This window comes from Odontomachus brunneus, unplaced genomic scaffold (assembly GCF_010583005.1).
Source record: "Odontomachus brunneus isolate Ranch 3 - 2012 unplaced genomic scaffold, Obru_v1 Obru_scaffold_007, whole genome shotgun sequence".
NCBI classification, from domain to species: domain Eukaryota; kingdom Metazoa; phylum Arthropoda; class Insecta; order Hymenoptera; family Formicidae; genus Odontomachus; species Odontomachus brunneus.
The window spans coordinates 1,036,979-1,056,166 of NW_022639457.1; the positions used below are offsets into that span (position 1 = coordinate 1,036,979).

At 34.7% G+C, this 19,188-nt stretch overlaps 3 protein-coding genes across 4 annotated transcripts; 1 reads left to right on the forward strand and 2 right to left on the reverse strand.

The window, feature by feature from the left end:
- Nucleotides 1-4,616: 4,616 nt before the first annotated feature.
- LOC116853979 (zinc finger protein 69 homolog B-like) lies at nt 4,617-8,069 on the reverse strand. 2 transcript variants are annotated; one of them, XM_032835391.1, is made up of 6 exons: nt 7,922-8,069; nt 7,682-7,785; nt 7,455-7,609; nt 6,715-6,836; nt 5,815-6,560; nt 4,617-5,657 (listed from the first exon to the last, which is right to left on the reverse strand). In XM_032835391.1, exons 2-6 carry the CDS (start codon nt 7,777-7,779, stop codon nt 5,282-5,284), a joined length of 1,497 nt encoding a protein of 498 aa, XP_032691282.1. In that variant the 5' UTR covers nt 7,780-7,785; nt 7,922-8,069; the 3' UTR covers nt 4,617-5,281. The 2 variants fall into 2 exon arrangements, with proteins under 2 accessions (XP_032691282.1, XP_032691281.1); XM_032835390.1 differs by having other exon boundaries at nt 7,455-7,612.
- A 3,200-nt stretch (nt 8,070-11,269) lies between these two features.
- LOC116854070 (exonuclease 3'-5' domain-containing protein 2) lies at nt 11,270-15,992 on the forward strand. Its single transcript, XM_032835595.1, has 7 exons — nt 11,270-12,129; nt 12,914-13,055; nt 13,154-13,453; nt 13,557-13,690; nt 14,065-14,456; nt 14,629-15,005; nt 15,681-15,992. The coding sequence occupies exons 1-7, from the start codon at nt 11,762-11,764 to the stop codon at nt 15,882-15,884; spliced, it is 1,917 nt and encodes a 638-aa protein (XP_032691486.1). The 5' UTR covers nt 11,270-11,761; the 3' UTR covers nt 15,885-15,992.
- Nucleotides 15,993-16,606: 614 nt separating this feature from the next.
- On the reverse strand, nt 16,607-17,360 carry LOC116854072 (mitochondrial import inner membrane translocase subunit Tim16). The gene has a single exon (XM_032835597.1). It carries the CDS (start codon nt 17,153-17,155, stop codon nt 16,736-16,738), a length of 420 nt encoding a protein of 139 aa, XP_032691488.1. The 5' UTR covers nt 17,156-17,360; the 3' UTR covers nt 16,607-16,735.
- Between the last annotated feature and the right edge of the window lie 1,828 nt (nt 17,361-19,188).

Here is a 19,188-nt window from a genome sequence, read left to right on the forward strand (position 1 = left end):
GTCAATAAGTGAAAAGACATTTTGTAAATTTTGTAGATAAAAGAAATTTCTTTTGTTATGCAATATATGGCCACTAAAGGTTAAAAATGTCAATAAGTGAAAAGACATTTTGTAAATTTTGTAGATAAAAGAAATTTCTTTTGTTATGCAATATATGGCCACTAAAGGTTAAAAATGTCAATAAGTGAAAAGACATTTTGTAAATTTTGTAGATAAAAGAAATTTCTTTTGTTATGCAATATATGGCCACTAAAGGTTAAAAATGTCAATAAGTGAAAAGACATTTTGTAAATTTTGTAGATAAAAGAAATTTCTTTTGTTATGCAATATATGGCCACTAAAGGTTAAAAATGTCAATAAGTGAAAAGACATTTTGTAAATTTTGTAAATAAAAGAAATTTCTTTTGTTTGTTATGCAATATGTGGCTTTTTAGTTACTACCTAACCTTGGTTATAAGTATAGGGTACTGGATACTTTCAGTGCTATATTTATAACAGCTAATCAGTGTATATTCACTGTTTTCAGTGATGTTTGACTGATTCATTTTAAAAGAACATGTAAGGTCACTAAAGGATACTTTCACTTTCTAAAAATTTGCAATTCTATGTAGCCAAATAAAAATTCTATGTATCAAATAGAAAAACAGTGCAATTGCGAAGCTATATTATATCAGTATTCAACATCTGCTTAATGTTGCTTACGTTACGACGCTGTTATGTTAAAACCGATAACGCTGGAATTGCGATCTTTTTATTCGCTTCTACAAAATGATGCGCATGTCATCGATGCCGGTCAACAGCTGCGTCTATTGCACCGCCAGGACTAGTGGACATTTTCCGACGAACGAATAAATAGAGAATGTCCATGCTGAAACGAGAATGCGTCCCCGACGGTGAATGTCGGTCACTCGGCTCTGACACGACTGTGAATTAGCACATTCACCGGCTTTGTAGTCGAGCAACCCTTTCGTCGCACCAAAAGTACTGTACACGTGTACAAATTTAGCCGCGGGATATCTCTTTTCGGAATTTTCCGCAGGTGTCTCGAGAGAACATCATCTTTGCTAATGTTCCAGCAAATTTATTCAAGACTTCTAATATTTATCCACGACGTCCAGAGCTACTTATAATCTATAATTTTCCTAATACTTGATTAATTAATGCACACTGAAAGAAAAAATATTAGATAAGAAGAACTAAGTCTCAGAATTGTCGCACAAGTTGCAGACGAGTGTGAAATTTAATAATAATTCAGTAATATAATCAAATGATAATCAAAAAGCTAATTTTTTTTGCAAAGTAACATTTCCCGTCGGTACAATTATTTTTACAACGTAATACGTCATGTCTGCTTTGTTACAATTCAGCTACCAGATGAGGGTTGTGAATTTAACACAACATGAAATGTTTGAAAAAGCGCATACTCCTCTGAACATCTGATTCTTACCTCAGCACACAAATTGCGACACAATCGATAGACAGAACGTAGGCGATACCTGCGAGACTGTATTAAGATGTGCTAAATGGAAACCGATTGAGACACGCGTTTTGCGGGTTATTTTCGTTCAAGACCTATCCCCAGGACGTTCACGGCAAATTGCCGGATTCGTCACACAACGACCCTCCGCCACCCTTAATCCTATGAGTGGCCTGCGTGTACGCAATACGCGCGCATCGTTTAGCGTTTAGCAGCCCGTGGCGAATTTGTGAAATCCTCTCTCCTTCGGGCTTTTCCAACGATACCTGTCGCCTCGACTACCGTTACTCTCTCCAAACGTAACAGTGCATTGCTAAATACCTTTTCACGCATATATTCTGTAATACACTGAGGTTTAATAGATCTTCAAGTTGTCATTTACCATTTTTCGTGTTAATGTTACAGAGTTCAGTACAGTTCGAATTGAATCGCAACTGTGTTAAACAGAACTGTTAAACAAAATTACGGATGTTGTCTACCAAGGTAATGTAAAAATATTTTAAAAATGTTTTCGCGTTAAATCGTTCACGTATCAAGTATAAAGTATCAAGTATAAACGTCTTTTCGTGTTTTGCACTGTTATCGTCGCCGTGATTCGTTGTCACGAAGTAGACACGCGAGTGGCTAGTTGTACTACACGCTAAGACAGAATTTAAACTTTTAAGATTGAATAAATTTACAAAGTGAAGTTCGACCTGAATTGCGTCTATAGTCTCGTTCGGATAAACAAATTTTACTCTGTTATGCTTTTCTTATATTACATTCTTATATGAACATACATATAGAATATTTCGAACAAATTCTATATACAGTGTAAGAAATATACAATCGAATGCCGATTATATATTTCTTACCTTGGTCGCTAATTTAACACGAGGTGTTGTCGAGGTTTGAAAACATCGACTTAGAACTCTTTGTAAATTTTTTGTAAACTCGAAATAGGCATGATCATGCTGAAGAAATGATTGTTATATTTGGAACTGAAACATATTTGGTACACACATACGATTTGTTTGGCACTACTATATTTTTATTTTTGTTAAGTGAATGTATCATTGAGACAGTAAGACACATAACGGCAATTAGATCTTTTGGTTGATCCCATTTTAACCTTTAGTGGCTTTACATGGGTATTTCGAGCCCAGACGATTTTTATTCATAGAAATTTCTCAGCACGTTGAAAGGTCCCAGATTTTTTGCCCCTCCTGAAATAATGAAGTACAAGTATTTGTTTTAGAAACTTGAAAGTATATCTGTGAATTTTTACAGATTTTTCGATTTTCGAAACACTTTAAATATATAATAAAAGAGCCGGACTTATGTAAGACCATATGTAATATCGTTTTTCACATAAGCCATTAAGGATTAACCATGAAGGACTATTTTAAAAGTTATGGGGGGCCCGGTATACTACTTATATATCTGGTATATTTATTTCAGCTTACATTGCCAGGAAGGGACTTGGCTTACAATTTTTCTACCTCACTCACTCATCCGCACACCTGCTCCTTACACAGTTACCCTTATATTACCTCTTATTCTAATTATTATCTTAACCTACATCTTTGCCTTAGTTTTTATATCCTTACATCTTTAACTTTTATCTTTTTAATCTTTACCTTTTTACTTTAACACTTAGATCTGATTTCACCAACGTCGATCAAGCCTTAAACCATCAAGCGTTTAAATTATTTGAAACAAAGATTTAAATTCAGATCAAGGCTCAATCAACGTTGGTGAAATCGAGTTTTAATCTTCTATCCTTATCTATATAACCGCGCTTTCAATTTTACTTTATTACATACTTTTTTTATAACCTACTTATATTGCACCTCTTGGTCCAGTATACTAAACTTCTGTTTCGACAACAAAATTCTTTTTTTAGTGCAACGGCAAAATTCTTTGAGACAAGAATTGAAATCTCTTTTATCCTCGTTTGAGAAAGAGAGAGATCACACTGAAGTTAGATTTTCAAGTTCGATTTATCAGGTTGCTCATGTTAACGCGTAAGAGGAAGTTCGTGATCCTCTTATAACCGCGTTATCCACCGGTTGCAGCAGTCAGTGGCAGTCGGCTCATGAATTGAGCCCGTGCTCGACTTTGAAGCTCGAACGAGTGTGTCAAGAGCTTTACAACGGACTTACACGAGCCACGCCTTTAGTCGGCGCGACGATCCGCTACCGCGACACAAAACGATCGGATTTGTGTCACGGATACCGCAAAGAGAAAAAGAAGAAAAAGAATAAAAAAGAAAAGAAATAAAACAGGACGGTGGTGAAGTGTCCGTTCCCGCGGCGGCGTGTCGATTTTCCTTCTCTCGCTCCCTCATCCCCTCCTCTCTCTTTTTCACAAGTAAATTTGACATTGGCCAAATAAACACATTGAGGCGGGCTACGTTTGAAGTGGTCCCCGTTGACAAGGCGATTCGTGAACATCGGCGCGATTGTTCCGCCATGGGTCGCCCGTCGTCGGCACTTTTTGAACACCAGGGGCGGTTCCCCTTCTCCCAGGTGCTCCCGCCGTTTGTGTCGGTGACTTCTGGACATTCTTCTCCTTGTGGAAAATCAGGATCGCATTTTGCGCGTTTTCACGCGAAGAGAAAGAAAGAGAGAGAGAGAGAGTACGCCGCGGCGTCTCAAAGAAGATCTATTATCATCGTCGGTTCATTCACTCCGGTCGTAACGCCTCCCCGCGGAGATTGATCACGGAATTTTTCCTCGTCAATTGCGCATTATTGTTTTTTATGGCAGAAGATTGATATTATAATGTGTTTTGATCAATTTGTTTCAATGACTCCATTATACCCGGATCATACGGTTTGCCAAAGATACACAAGTCTAATTGTCTACCTTGAATAATCGTTTCTCCAATGAATATAGCCCGTTACATAATTGAATATTACTTCCAAATACCGACAACATATGATGAACTCCATTATATCACAAAAGCGCTACTTCTATTCTTGAATAACGCGCGTAGTAGTCATACGAGATATGTCGCAAAAGAATAACCGATTAATATCTTAAATCTAGACGCCAAATTTTGCCAGTTCCGTGGAAGAAATAAAACTTTATTGATAGTTTATATTTTAAGAATTAAAATTAAAAATCGCAAGAAATACTACACATGTGGTCGTATGTTCCTTTTGGACTATTTTATAATATAATTGAGAGTGAGAACTATTGTATTACAAATATATCAATTAAGATAGAAAAAAAAGAAGATTTCTTAACTAATAAATCGATACATACATAATGTTCATAAAACGCATTGTAAAACATCTTTATAATAAAATGTATCATATAATATATATATATATATGTATGTATGTTGTATGTATGATTGTAATTAGGTAAATGTAACATTCATGTATTGTATGAAATGTAGATTTGATATTTACAGAAATTTTTATGCATCAGTGCATTCCTTCTAAATGTTTCGTCATCATAATAACGTGAATAAGACATCAAAAGAACGAATTATATGAAAAACACACAAACATAATTATATTTGAGAAATACAAATTACGATTCCTTGCAAAGTTGCTGTTAACATGTGTTACGTACATGTAAGTAATATATAACTTTTTAAAGCAATATATATATATATATATATATATATATATATATATATATATATATCATACATTTATGCAGAAAAACATCTGGTTAAAATATCGATTGTGTCGGCTACATACGTTATTAAAATTCAACTGTGTAATTTGTTAATTTTGTGATGAGTGTTACGAAGTATAATATTTGCACTTAACTACAGTATAATAGAGTGTACACACAGTATTGTAACTTATGTTTCATGTGTCTTTTGATGTATTTTTAAAGTAGTTTTATTAATAAAGGCCTTCGAGCAAGTTGGACAAGGGTATGCATTCGCTAGGTGTTGTTTCATATGCTCATTGTATGCGGCGTTGTTCTTACACAATTTCTTACAGATATTGCATTTGAGACTCTCTTTCTCCTTAGTTTCTTCCAAGTGTGTCTTCGTATGAATACCAACTTCCCCAACATTATCGAATTCTTTGGAGCACACATTACAGCTAAATTTTACCGGTTGTAGGATACCTATTTGACTGCCACTTAAAGGATTTGACACCGGAAATACTTTGGTCTCGTTAATTTTAGCTCGCAAGCTCTCTTTCTTCTTATGCGAGTTGACATGATTCCTATAATATTTTTAATATTACAATACAAATATGTTTAAAACATTATCTTACGAATCTTACGGAAAATACGCTTAAAGATTAAGATTATCTTATAATAATTTAATGTTCATTTTATATTTTGCAATTGTGATAACACGATTCAAGAAAAGTAACTTACCTATAAGCTTGCTCATTACTAAAAGTAATATTACAGCTGATACATTGGTAATTGTTTTGTGAACCAGCTATTTTTATAGGCGAAGTGATTTGACGTAAGGTGTTCAATGTCTTTAATTTAGGATGCTCATTTAAACAATGTTGTTTAACATCTTCTTTCAATTCGAATACTTTTGCACACAAGTGGCATTTGTACGGATATGAAGGATCAGTACTAACATGATATCTGACATGCTTATCATACATGAGCTGAGTGTTACTCTCTGTTTGACATATGTCGCAAATAAAAAGTTTCTTGATGGAAAAATTTGATGATGGTGAGCCAAGAAAAGTGTGACATGTAGAGTTATCTTTGTCATCTTGGCTCTCTTGTTTCCTTGTGATATAATATTTATTACATAGCTCACATTGAAATGCCAATTTTGAATTGTATATACATTTCCTTATTTTGCAGCTACCTTGCTTACAGACTTTCTTCACATTCTGTAATGACTGAGTTTTCTTTTTAATTTCATGTTCACCCACCATTAAGTCTTTCATATCACTATTGTGTATCAATAAAGGTATTAACTTTTTACACCGTGGGCCTGGTCTACCTCGTATTTTATCAATTTGTATTGTTAAACGATATACTTCCTTATTTTTCTCACAATTCCCACCTGCAGTAGCTGACGTGGCAGAACCGTTCATAACTGCCGTATTATTAATTGATACATCTGCTTTATTCCCATTAGCTGAATCTTCGGTCTGCATAATAACGTGGAAAAAATATAACTATATATATATATATATATATATATATATATAAATTACGATAGCATAGATATACGAGTAATTTGCTAATGTTTTAATACATGCAAATGTTCATAAGTTTTTAATATATTTAAAAAAGTAGATTTACGTTATTTATGCGTTGTGTAGATAGATTTTCAGATGACATCGCTGTAGTATCTAATTTTCTCTGTTTTAACGGTGGTACTTTCATTTGTAGCATACTTTCTGTCTTATGTTTTCTTGCAGGCTCTACAAAAATATAAATATATCATGAATTTATAACAAATTATTTATTAATAAGTATGAACTTATTATATTTCATAGAACTTTATCTACAATGATCGCCTTGTACAAGTATTTTATATATGATCTAGAAAATTCTCCATAAAGAAATAAAATAAAGATATTAAGATAGTTATGTGATATAAATTAATAATACATACATCTACTATAAATATAATAAATTTATAATAAAATTATCATTAATTATAAACTTTTAATAAGAAAATTATAGATTATTTTGATTTCGATAAGTGATATATGAAAATAGATGGATATGATTATCATTTCCAAAAATATATTATCAATTGTCTCTAAAACAGAGTCTACAATAAAAACTTAAATAATGAAATTTAAGCTTTAAGTTTTAAGCCTGAAGCTGTAAGATATTGACCAATTACAGTCAAATATAAGGAAAATAAGTGACAATGATTGATCAATTTCTTAAGATTTCAGGCTTAAAGCTTAAGTTTGACCTCACTTAAGCAATACTCATAAAGTGTTTTATAGTATATTATAAAGTATCAAAACACTTGTAATGAAACACTTTTTATAGAAAAATATAATCTTATGACTACACTTGTATACCTTCTATTCTACCAAATAAAGTGGGAACAGCACTTGACTTCAAATCTCTGGATGTGGTAAAATGTATTCTTTCAAAGTGCAGTTCACAAAGATGCAAGGGTTCTTTGTCATTAACACCAGAAGCCAGATTACAATTGTGAAGCCATTGATTTTTTCTGCTAAAATTTAGCATAGATAGATCAAACGATAGTTGAAACATTAGTTATTAGAGTGCAGAAGATATTTACAGATCATCTTCTGGGAAAGCATAAAATGAAATTGGTCTTCCATCAATCTTGGTTGTTTGGCTAGAAGGACAGCCTTTAGCTGAACAGGTTATCATCATACCTTACTGAAGTAATCCCGCATACACAAATAATAAGAATATAATTATATTATTTAATTAGTTCGGCACATGTACAAATAATGCATAACCTTAAAACAAAACTTAAATTTCGCAGCAGTTGACGAGAAGAAACCAAACGTACCTGTAATACAGACTAGCAACTAACGATAATATATTGTATAGGAAATAATCGGACACTCCTTCTACGCGGGAATGAAATTAGAATGAAACATAAATGGTGGCAAATTTTCTAGAGTCTTCAAGCGGGAAGCACACACTCTTGTATGAAGACAATAAATGACGCATAAGGAAATAAACCAATCAGAGTCCTCATTTCTATTGTCACGATGAAAACGAAGAACTCTAATTGGTCAATTTTCTTATGCGTTGTGTATTATGCCTTTATGGAAGAGTGTGTGCTCCCGCTTTAAGGCCGGTATTCATAGTCGGATCTTATATTTAAGCCGTCTAAAGTTTATCTTCAGATGCTTTGTAGCCAATGAAATCACCCGTAGACCATCAAGATGAACTTAAGATGATCTTAAAGATCCGACTATGATGGCTCCTGCACACAGGACGCGGTAATGCTTGCCGCGCGGCGGAAGTTCGCGTGACCAATCAATATGCTGTTTTCCGTAATAACCTTCTAGCTCTTACGGAAAAACAACATATTGATTGGCTATCGCGCGGACTTCCGCCGCACGGCAAGCGTTACCGCGTCCTATATGCAGGAGCTATGAATACCGGCCTAAAGTCGGCGTCCCATGGAACAGAAATTCTCATCGGAACGGAATGCGCGCATAAATCACAGTTACTTTATTCTTTTCAAATAGAATAAAATGGTTGTAATTAATGCGCGCGTTCCATTCCGATGAGAATTTCCGTTCCATGGGACGCCAGCCTAATGCAGGATTCACACCGCGTCCGATATCTGATGTACGACGTCCGATATCCAATAGGAGAACAGCTTTCTAATATAGAATTCAATTCTCCATTGGAAAACTATTTTCCTATTGGATATCGGACGTCGTACGTCGGACATCGGACGCGGTGTGAATCCTGCATAAGTCCTGATCTACAATAGGTAGTAAGCTTTAAATCTTAAGAAATTGACCAGTCACAGTCGATTATTCTCCTCAAATTTGATTGTAATTGGTCAATTTCTTAAAGCATAAGGTATGTAATCACCTATTGTAGATCGGGACTAAAAGCTGGTTTATAATGGCTGTAATCCGTTAACTTATGCCGGAACCGTAAAAAATTAACCAATCATAGTCGAATTATAGAAGAATAATCAATTATAATTGGTCAATTTTTTACGGTTCCGGAATAAGTTAACCTTAGAGCATACATATATGGAGGGGGAATTGCGTATGCCTTCTGTAGACTAAAATGTGTCTAAAATATGTGCGAGAGATAAAGATATCCAGACAGCACAAGATCTCTTGAGGACGTCCTAAGGACGTCCTGAGGACAAAGAATGTCCTCAGGATGTCCTCGGGATGTCCTCTGGACATCTGTGCTATTAGGGCTATCGCACACAAATTGACATAACTGCGTATGCATAGCATAAGACCGTATGTACCAATGAGCATCGAGTATTAAGTCGCCATATTGGTGTTCGATGCTTAATATTCGATGCTCATTGGTCCATACGATCTTATGCTATGCATATGCAGTTATGTCAATTTGTGTGCGATAGCCCTTAGGGTATACATTCTTATTCATCCTCTGTGCGCATGCGTCAACATGCGTCAGTTGTTGCTGGACTACAAAATTATTGGTTTCAATATTTTTTTACTTGAATGCTATCAACTTTACCGCAAAATAGCAAGAGATAAAAATTGTTTATTTTTTTCTCATAGAGCTCGAAGAATTTTTTCAGAATTTTGTATTAACTTTTTAGTACTGCATTTTCTTGCGTTTTCTTGCATTTTCTTGAAGTACTAGAAAGTTAATACAAAATTCTGAAAAAATTCTCAGAGTTCTATAAGAAGAAAATAAATAACTTTTATTTCCTGTCAACTCTATAACCTAACCTAACTTATCAACTTCAACGCATAGAGGACGAATAGGAACGTATAGTTTTCTCTCTCGCACACATTTTGGACATATTTTCGTGCCAACATTCCCCCTCCATGTATATATATATTCTAATGCCCAATTTTTTCACCTCCAGTTAACTTTATCTGTCGGTTAAATATCAACCGTGATTAGTTAATTCTTGCCAACCACAAATATGATTGGTCAATTCCAATAGAATAACTGTCAGATAAAGTTAACCGAAGGTGAAGAAATTGGGCAATTAAGAAGTTAATGGATTACGGCCATCATAAACCAGCTTTTAGATTCATCTGCAATACGCGGAGTAAAGGCCAAATCACATTAGCGATTGGCGATTGACGATTGACAATTAAAGATTAGATTTTAACGAATCAACAAGCTTCAGCCTTGGCTTGCTTTGTACCAATTGATTAAGTTCCAATCTTCAATCGTCAATCATCTATCGCCAATCGTTAGTGTGATTTGGCCTTAAGCTTATGTTTGTTTACATTGCTTGCAGTTTTGACGCTTTTACACCTAAGTGTAATAGTCGAATTATAGAAGAATAATCGATTGTGATTAGTCAATTTTTTACGATTCCGGAATAAGTTAACGGATTACGGCCATTATAAACCGGGCTAAATATTTTAACAAAATTTTAGATTGAATTGTTTGTATTTTGCTTGAAGAGAATTGAATTGCGTTTAAACAGATTTGTAAGTCCACAGAATTATTTTAATTAATTATTTTGGACTATGAAATTAGCCGAACACATTTTCCTGCGAACAAAGAGTATGTTTAATATGTCGTTGAGTACTATGAGTTCGACTTTACGTTAAAAACAGTGGAGACTCATAGCGGAGACTTTGAAACTAATAAAAATAACGGGTCTAACCTTTGGTCTAAAATTTGTCTGTAGCGACCATGCCACTTCTTAGCTTCTTATGTGTTCCTAATATATAAACGCTAAATGATCGTGAATTGGCGTTCAGTCTTGGTTCATACTTCTGTAGCTATATTATGAGAAGCAAATAAACTTTATATCAGCAAATATATCTGAATTTCAATTTATAAAATATATTTTTTAAATCATTCTTAAAAGTTTGTGTTATTTCTGCAGCATTACTATCCTTTGAATTACGCCTATTTGTTGCCAAGAAAAATGATGTAATATAATTTTCTTGAATGAGGGAGAGTGTACATATATAGTTAAATATATGTTTAATAAAATATTTTTATTCTAAGTAGAAATACGAAAACGAACTTTAACGCACACAACTATATTGCATTGGTGATGTATCATATTGAACATTCCTGCCTTCGAGTTAAACGTGCCATTGGTCCATTTACAGACAAGTCGCTTCGCACGGCTACGAAATTTCGTTTGAAAGAGGCTCTTAATCCCTACCATTTCTGCGCAGATAAACGATATTCTCTAAAACGCAGTCTTTATTCGTATAGTCGTGCGTGATACCCGTAGCCGCGTACGTCAGCCATCTTCATAAGCTACGGGGTGCCTTGAACCTCGTTTGTACTCCGATGAAGCGGATCTATTCACCGAGATGATTCTTTTATACGAAGCTTCGCGCAGCGGCGATTGTTACTCCAAACGTCCGTCGTGCAGGTTTATCATGTAGAACGACTTGTCTGGTCGATGATTCATAGTAATTTTATTTAAACAAATGTCTGTATAAAGTATTTACTAAATCGTGATTAATTGATGTCTTAAAAATTTTCGTTTCTGTATTTAAACGTTAATCTCCCGTTTACTTAGCGCAGTTAGCTTAATTGCCTATGATAATTGCTTAATATTTATAAAATTGTAACATAAGAGTTTAATTACTCATACGTCCATATATTGGATACGAAGGAATTGTATATAATATACCGGTTTTAATTGAATTCCGCGTGCTCTTGAACGCCGGTCTTTCTTTAATTAATGCTTCCGGCACGTAACAACATGTTCCTCGTGTGCGTGACCGTGGGACTCGTTTTCTTGGCGTCGAAATATCGCAACAATGTGCTCCGCAGCGTCAAGCACTTGTGCAAAAATATCGCGAGTCGGGATAATCGTCGAAATAATAAGAACATCGATGATACCGTAACTGCTACAAACGATAACAACAACAACGATAACAACAACAATTGTAAAGATATTAACAACGATGAAAATTGTAAGAATGATAACGGTATTTATACTAATATCAACAATAACGACGAAGAAAAAAGACTTCAAATTACATTAGACAAGATTATATTGGCGGACTCTCTAGAGAAATGCGACTACGCCGTCCAACGTATTCGCTGGTGAGTGGATAAAGAAATTATTCGAGTATAAGTTTAGTACCAAGGAATAAATGCTTCGTAATATTATTTCTGATTGATTGTTAGGACGGAGTTGTGTTACCTTGCATGCTTCTGTAACTTTCCGTAATATGACGAATAATACGTCTATTATTGGAAACATTATTGTTTACATTTCTTCTAAGCGGTCTATTGAATACCTCAACGATTCTTCTTCTATAGAGTAAACATCATGTGTAGAATGTGTCCTTTTGGAATCCTTGAATCCTTGGAGAATTTCTGAATCTTGTAGCTACTTATGTTTCTAGCAGAGTTGAGATTCTTATCACACAAAAGAATTTCTCAAGATTTATTGTTTGTCTTGTAATCTAAGAAATTATTTTTCCTTGCATTGCAAGAGACAAATTTTATTAATATTAAATCAATGATTTAATAGATTGGATTTTTCTATTTTTTTTCAGCTTTTTTTCATTATTGCTTGTCTCTAAAAATAATTTTTATAAAATATATGTATCTCTCTAAAAAGTTTCTTTGTGTAGCAATTTAATCACTTAATAATCACTTAATATTTATAAAATTGTTATGTAAGAACATTGTTTCTCCTGTGTCGATATTGGGAGCAAAGTAATTCGTCATTTACTAAATAATATTGGTTAATTAGAAGTACTACTTATTAATAAGTATGAACTTATCATATTTCATAGAACTTAATCTACAATGATCATCTTATAAAGAAATGTTTTATGTATGATCTAGAAAATTCTGCATTCTGCTTTTTTCTTTCTAGTAATCTGTCTGAAGGTGTACTAGGTTTCGATTGTGAATGGGTCAATGAAGGACCTGTTTGTCTGTTACAATTAGCCACTTTCAATGGAGTATGTGCTTTATTTCGCATTGGAAAGATCGGATATATTCCTGATAAACTGAAGGTAGCACTTAAAGTCTTCAAAATGAATACAATTGTTGTTCAAGCATAACAGTAATAACATCAATCTTACTGATTGATGCATTTCTTTATGTTGTTCAGGAACTGCTATCTAACAAGCATATCCTCAAAGTAGGAGTTGCTTCGTTTGAGGATGGGCAGAAGATATTGAAGGATCATGGGTGCCAAGTTAGCGGGACCCTCGATATAAGAGGTTTGGCTGAAGCTATCCAATTACCGAGTTTGAAGAGCTTAGCGGCAATGAGTTTAGAATATCTTAGTCTTGAAATGGACAAAATAATAGAACTGAGGTGTGGCGACTGGGAGGCTAGCACCCTGACCGACGAACAAGTGAAGTATGCCGCTTGTGACGCGATCATATCCATTCTCATTTACCAAAAGGTAAAGCAATCGACTCGAAATATTTTTTTTTCCTTTGTCTGCATCGTATATACAACGCATGGTTTCATTATTGTATGTAACAATCGCCGATCTTTCTCTACAGATAATGCAGATAATGCAAAAAACTAAACAAAGGCTTACGTTATGGCAGAGATTCAAAATTTATTTATGTAACAAGTTCAACAGTAATGTAAACACACGAATTCATGGCGTACCTGCTGGAATAGTCGATACGAGGTACGAATATTTTCGTGGCAGTTGCTACACTTTTAAATTTTACATAGCATATGATTTATAAAGATTTATATCTGACACTAAGTATCCTGTGCTTTGTGCACATGTAGATTAGTAAATTTAGTAAATAATCACGTAAGATTTTGAATTATTAATTAAAAAAGATGTATACAAGAGAGAGAGAATTATTAATTAAAAAAGATGTATACAAGAGAGAGAGAGAGAGAGAGAGAGAGAGAGAGAGAGAGAGAGAGAGAGAAAGAAAAAGGAATGAGGCACTTAGTGCTAGATATATCTTAGCAGAGAAAGAGAGATATATATACACACACACACACGTGCGCGCGCACGAGAAATACATAGATGTGTATTTGTTTAAGGTTCAAGGCTCGAAGATCAAGTAGTACTAATGTCAATACCTCAAATTCTACTAAAATATTAGATAGAAGTTCTAGTGCCGAACGTAAAAATACAATACCTACAAGGAATAAGCCGTTGTATCATAATTGTTATCTACAAGCACCTGATGGGGAGATACTGTGTACATGCGACCGCAAAAAGGCAGAATGGTACATCGGGAAAGGATTGGGAGAACTCGTTCATACAGATCCCTACACGGTGAAACTGAACTTTGAACCATCTGGTCGTGCATTAGGCGAAGTCGGACAGTATTATACTCAAGTGAAAGTCAATCAATGTGTAGTCTGCGGATGCACCGAAAAGTTTATCAGGAAGAACGTTGTACCGCGAGAATATCGCAAATATTTCCCACGTAAGCACCTTCACCTTCGTCTATCCATTCGATTCTTTATAATTACACGTGTGTTGGCAATAATAATACACGATTATATAAGCGATACGAGAGTGTCTATAAATACGGTATGTCAGGAGAACCAGTATTGATGTAATGTATAAAAGTTAAAATCGTCGGATTTCTCTTCCAGTGGTGATGAAGGCGCATCAATCCCACGATGTGTTGTTGCTATGTCCGTCCTGCCACGAGAACAGCAATAATAACGACCTACATCTCAGAAGAAAGCTGGCAGAATTGTGCGATGCACCTTTGATCGGACCGTTGTCACATATGCGAGATAAATATATGAGTAACTTTCGAAAGCTTCAGTCAGCCGTTAAGGTATTGAAACAAGGGTTATCGGTACCTCAGCGACGACGCGAGGAACTTGAGTTTTACATATTGGAGTATACGGGGCAGAAGGAGGTCACTCCAGTTATGCTCGATACCCTGCACGAAAGATTGAATAACGTGCCGATTCAACAAATGATTTCTAACCAGTTTAAGTACCTACCGCACGGCTTAAAGGTATTCACTTTTAAAGTTAATTTATTGCTTTTTAATTATTATGTTTAACTGACAATTAATATGAACCAATTCAATTGGAAATGAATTCAATTGATTTAATCGTTCAATTATTAATTGAACGATCTTTGATTATCTTCGCTCATATCAGTCGTCGATTGAGCGATCTTTAATTGAATTCGTTGAAGTCAATCGTCGATGAAACATTGATTTTGCTTGAAACAATTTTCAATTAGCCAAATTCAAATATATATTTATTTAAATCAATTATTAAATTGAGAAAAAACTTAATTGATATTTTTAAAACTGCTTGCTTTATGTAAAAGCTGCACATGAAGGTAGATTTTTCCAATTTCTTCGTAAACTAACTTGCAGTTAAATCATGTCTTTGCTTTTCGTTCAAATCAAACAAAGACATATACACGACTTAGAGTTGGTTGTTCCAACTTCTTAACAAGTTAACTGATAATTAAATTATATGTCTTTGTTCTTGCTTCAACTTAAACAAATTATATATGTCTGTTTTTGCTTCAACTTAAACAAAGACAACATATGATTTAACTATCAGTTAACTTACCAAGAGCAATCGGCTCTCAATTGTTAACTGACTTACCCAGAAGTTGAAAAAATTGAATAACTGTGAAATTTTGTTTACTATTCGTTTGACTTGTCTCGTAGGTGGTGCAATATTTCCAAAAGCAGGAAGGTGGGCTAGTTGAATTGGAGCGTATGTGGAGAGAACATTTTCTTACCACTATGAATCCGAAATATTTACCGAACTTATGGTCTGTACGTCACAATCAGGAGCGGTTGATCATGCGCCAAGCGCAAAATCGAATCGAACCACAGGATGCGAAAATTGCTGGACTAATAGCGGTGTAATTTAAAAATTGTACCTGTAAGGACTCGTATAAGAGCGAGAACTTCAAAGAAGACTGTTATATTACTCGATATATGCTTGAATATATATATCTATGAATTATCTTTTTACATATTTTTCTCTTCTTTGCCCATTCTTCGCTATCCTTGTATACTCAAGCGATATGATGCAATAGTTCTATGTTTATAAATTATATTTTTTAATTCAGGATAAAACTTGTTATAAAGCTTATTATATATCACTTGTTATCAACAATTTTAAGCAACTTATATTACATTTTTATATGTTCTTGTATACTCAAGTGATATGATGCAATAGTTCTATGTTTATAAATCATTTCTTAATTCAGGATAAAACTTGTTACAAAGCTTGTTATATCACTTGTTATCAACAATTTTAAACTTATATTACATTTTGATATGTTGTGTTTCTCAACATGTTTTTTTTTCTAAAACCATCTACACTTTCAAAATTTCTTTCCCTACCTTGTTATAGTTTTAGAATGGTAACTCTGATCACAAAATTAGTAACAACAGTAGAGCGTTTCAATAACTGAAATATAACCTTAATTACCCTATAAACATTAAATTTTTTTATAAAATCCTGTAAAACGTCCTAAATCCTAATCTAAATCTGATAAGATTTATCCTAAATCTGATAATCAATTTTATATGTTCAAGACTATGTTAAACACTTATGAATTTGCACATTAAATGAGAGAAAATACAGCAACCATGTTAACAAACTTCTGATTTATATCAGAACGTTCATTATTCTTTATTAATTATACTATACGATATTATGTACAGATTTCTAAAGTGAAATTAAGTAAATATAAACTAGAAGGCGAGTTTCATAACTGCTTTGAAGGTTCTTGACCGTTCGTCGTCGATGTCGATGACGACGATGTTGTTGGTGGTGATATTCCTTGGTTTTTCAGCTCCATGTCAATACGCTCCTTGGCACGCACGACTTTCGATTGCAAGTAGAACGAACCACCTTTTGACCTATCATTAGCTTCCATGAGGTACTTGTAGTTCTGTTGAATCAATTCTGTCTGATCAGAACGCTCCACATTAAGAATACGAAGCGCCTCCTCCAATGAGATGCCGGTCCTGGTGTTGGCGGCGACATGCTTGGCGCCCCTCGAGCCACCGCCGGCTCTTCGTGCCGCTTCCTGACTCGCTGCGATTTCCTGGCGTAGCGCACGTGCGAATGCCTTGCCGATGACCTGTGTGCCGGCCACGATAATTTGTATTAGATATTTCGCCATAATTTCTGTCTGTTCGATGGCTCGCGTGGGCGCAATGTGGTCAAGGTGACTGGCCACCTGCCACGACCGAAATTTCCGCCCGCACGTAATTGCACGCTATTTCGCGCATTAGTAGTGGCACGACGTTTCGTCTACCACGGAGGTACTTAACCTCCAAACTTCTTAACCGCTTGTTTGCCGTAAGCTAATATTTCGCTTGGTACGAATATCGTCGAATGTGTTGATTGGTTGTTGGACACCTTAAAATTGATCAATCACAATCAAATATTAGGAGAATAATCGTCTGTGATTGGTCAGTTTTTAAGGCTAATGGCTCTCGCAGCCAGCGCGATGCGCGACGAGACACGATAATGCAGGATCCACACCGCGTCCGATGTCGACGTATGACGTCCAATATCCAATAAAAGAATAATGGATTCTAATGGAGAATTGAATTTTATATTAGAAAATTGTTCTCCTATTGGATATCGGACGTCATACGTCTGACATCGGACGCGGTGCGAATCCTGCATAAGCGACGAGCGATCCAATGCAGTGCTGCGAGTCGAGTAAGGGCTATCGCACACAAATTGACATAACTACATATGCATAGCATAAGATCGTATGGACCAATGAGCATCGAATATTAAGCATCGAACACCAATATGGCGACTTAATACTCGATGCTCATTGGTATATACGGTCTTATGCTATGCATATGCAGTTATGTCAATTTGTGTGCGATAGCCTTAAAGCGGGAAGCACAACTCTTGCATAAAGACATAATACATAAGGAAATGAACCAATCAGAGTCTTCATTTCTATTGCCACGATGAAAACGAAGGACTTTAATTGGTCAATTTTCTTATGCGTTGTGTATTATGCCTTTATGGAAGAGTGTGTGCTTCCCGCTTAACTTTTGGTGCGTTCGCTTTGGGGGCTTTGCGCTGTAAGCGTCATTCTATCTTTTTCCCGCAGGTAATGAGCGATAAAGATAGAATGACGTTTAAGCCTGTAAGCTCCCAAAGCGAACACACCAAAAGTTATCCGAACTCGCAGTACTAATTCAATGAGCGTACTGTTATCTCGGAAAAGTTGTACGCTCATTGGATATCGCGCATTGCATATCGCGTGTCGTGTTGCAAATCGTGCTGGCTGCGATTATATATAATATATATGCCATAAGACTTAAATCATTTGTAGATCAGGATTTAAGCTGTAAAAAATTGACCAATCACGGTGAAATATGAATCGGGGAATAAAATGATCGATTGTGATTAGTCAATTTCTTATAGCTTAAGGTTTACCTCTGAATAGCGATCATGAATTTTTTCCTCTAGGCTGCATTCAAATTCCCCACCCGAGTGTATTCTATTACTAAAAGTGCTATAGTATATGTAACAAATACTATAGTGTTTCTAGTAATAGAGTGCACCCGGATGAGGAATCTGAACGCACCCCTAGTGTAATCTCGTGAAAAGTGAAAATTTTGTAATGAACTCATGAAAGATGAAAACTTCACTAAACTCGTGAAAAATGAAAGATTTAACGTGAATTTGTAAATAAAACAAATATTATAATATACTCAAGACAACACCAATTTGCAATGGACATCTTTAGAATTTTTTCAGAATGTTTTTAAGACATAGTGATGTTTTTAGAACGTTACTTGGAAGTCTGCTTGGGATTTTTTTAGGATAAATTATAAAAAGATAAAATATTCTATTAATATTAAAATTATAAATCTGCAGAAAATATATATTTCATATAAAATAATACATAAAATACATGCAATAAATACATAAAATAAACTTATATTTTACTTATTGTATACAATTTATATATAATATATTACATTTTAACTTTCTGATGCATACGTATCTTAACTTTGCAAACTTCGTCGGTATACTTTCACTGCCTATACGTCATCATGCTTCAATCGGCTTTCATTGTTCATTTTTAATGGACGTAGGATTCTTATGTCAAATGCCAATTGTCATATAACCATAAAAATTAAAGTCACTATAAGAAATTCTACTCACTTTGTACATAAT

Coding starts and splice junctions, on each gene's coding strand:
- LOC116854070 (XM_032835595.1), top strand. CDS start 11,762: ATGCTTCCGGCACGTAACAACATGTTCCTCGTGTGCGTGACCGTGGGA. Junction 12,130..12,913: donor GCCGTCCAACGTATTCGCTG/GTGAGTGGATAA, acceptor TTTTCTTTCTAG/TAATCTGTCTGAAGGTGTAC. Junction 13,691..14,064: donor GCTGGAATAGTCGATACGAG/GTACGAATATTT, acceptor TATTTGTTTAAG/GTTCAAGGCTCGAAGATCAA.
- LOC116854072 (XM_032835597.1), bottom strand. CDS start 17,155: ATGGCGAAATATCTAATACAAATTATCGTGGCCGGCACACAGGTCATC.
- LOC116853979 (XM_032835390.1), bottom strand. CDS start 7,779: ATGATGATAACCTGTTCAGCTAAAGGCTGTCCTTCTAGCCAAACAACC. Junction 6,561..6,714: donor CTACACAACGCATAAATAAC/GTAAATCTACTT, acceptor GTTATTATGCAG/ACCGAAGATTCAGCTAATGG. Junction 5,658..5,814: donor AGTAATGAGCAAGCTTATAG/GTAAGTTACTTT, acceptor AAAATATTATAG/GAATCATGTCAACTCGCATA.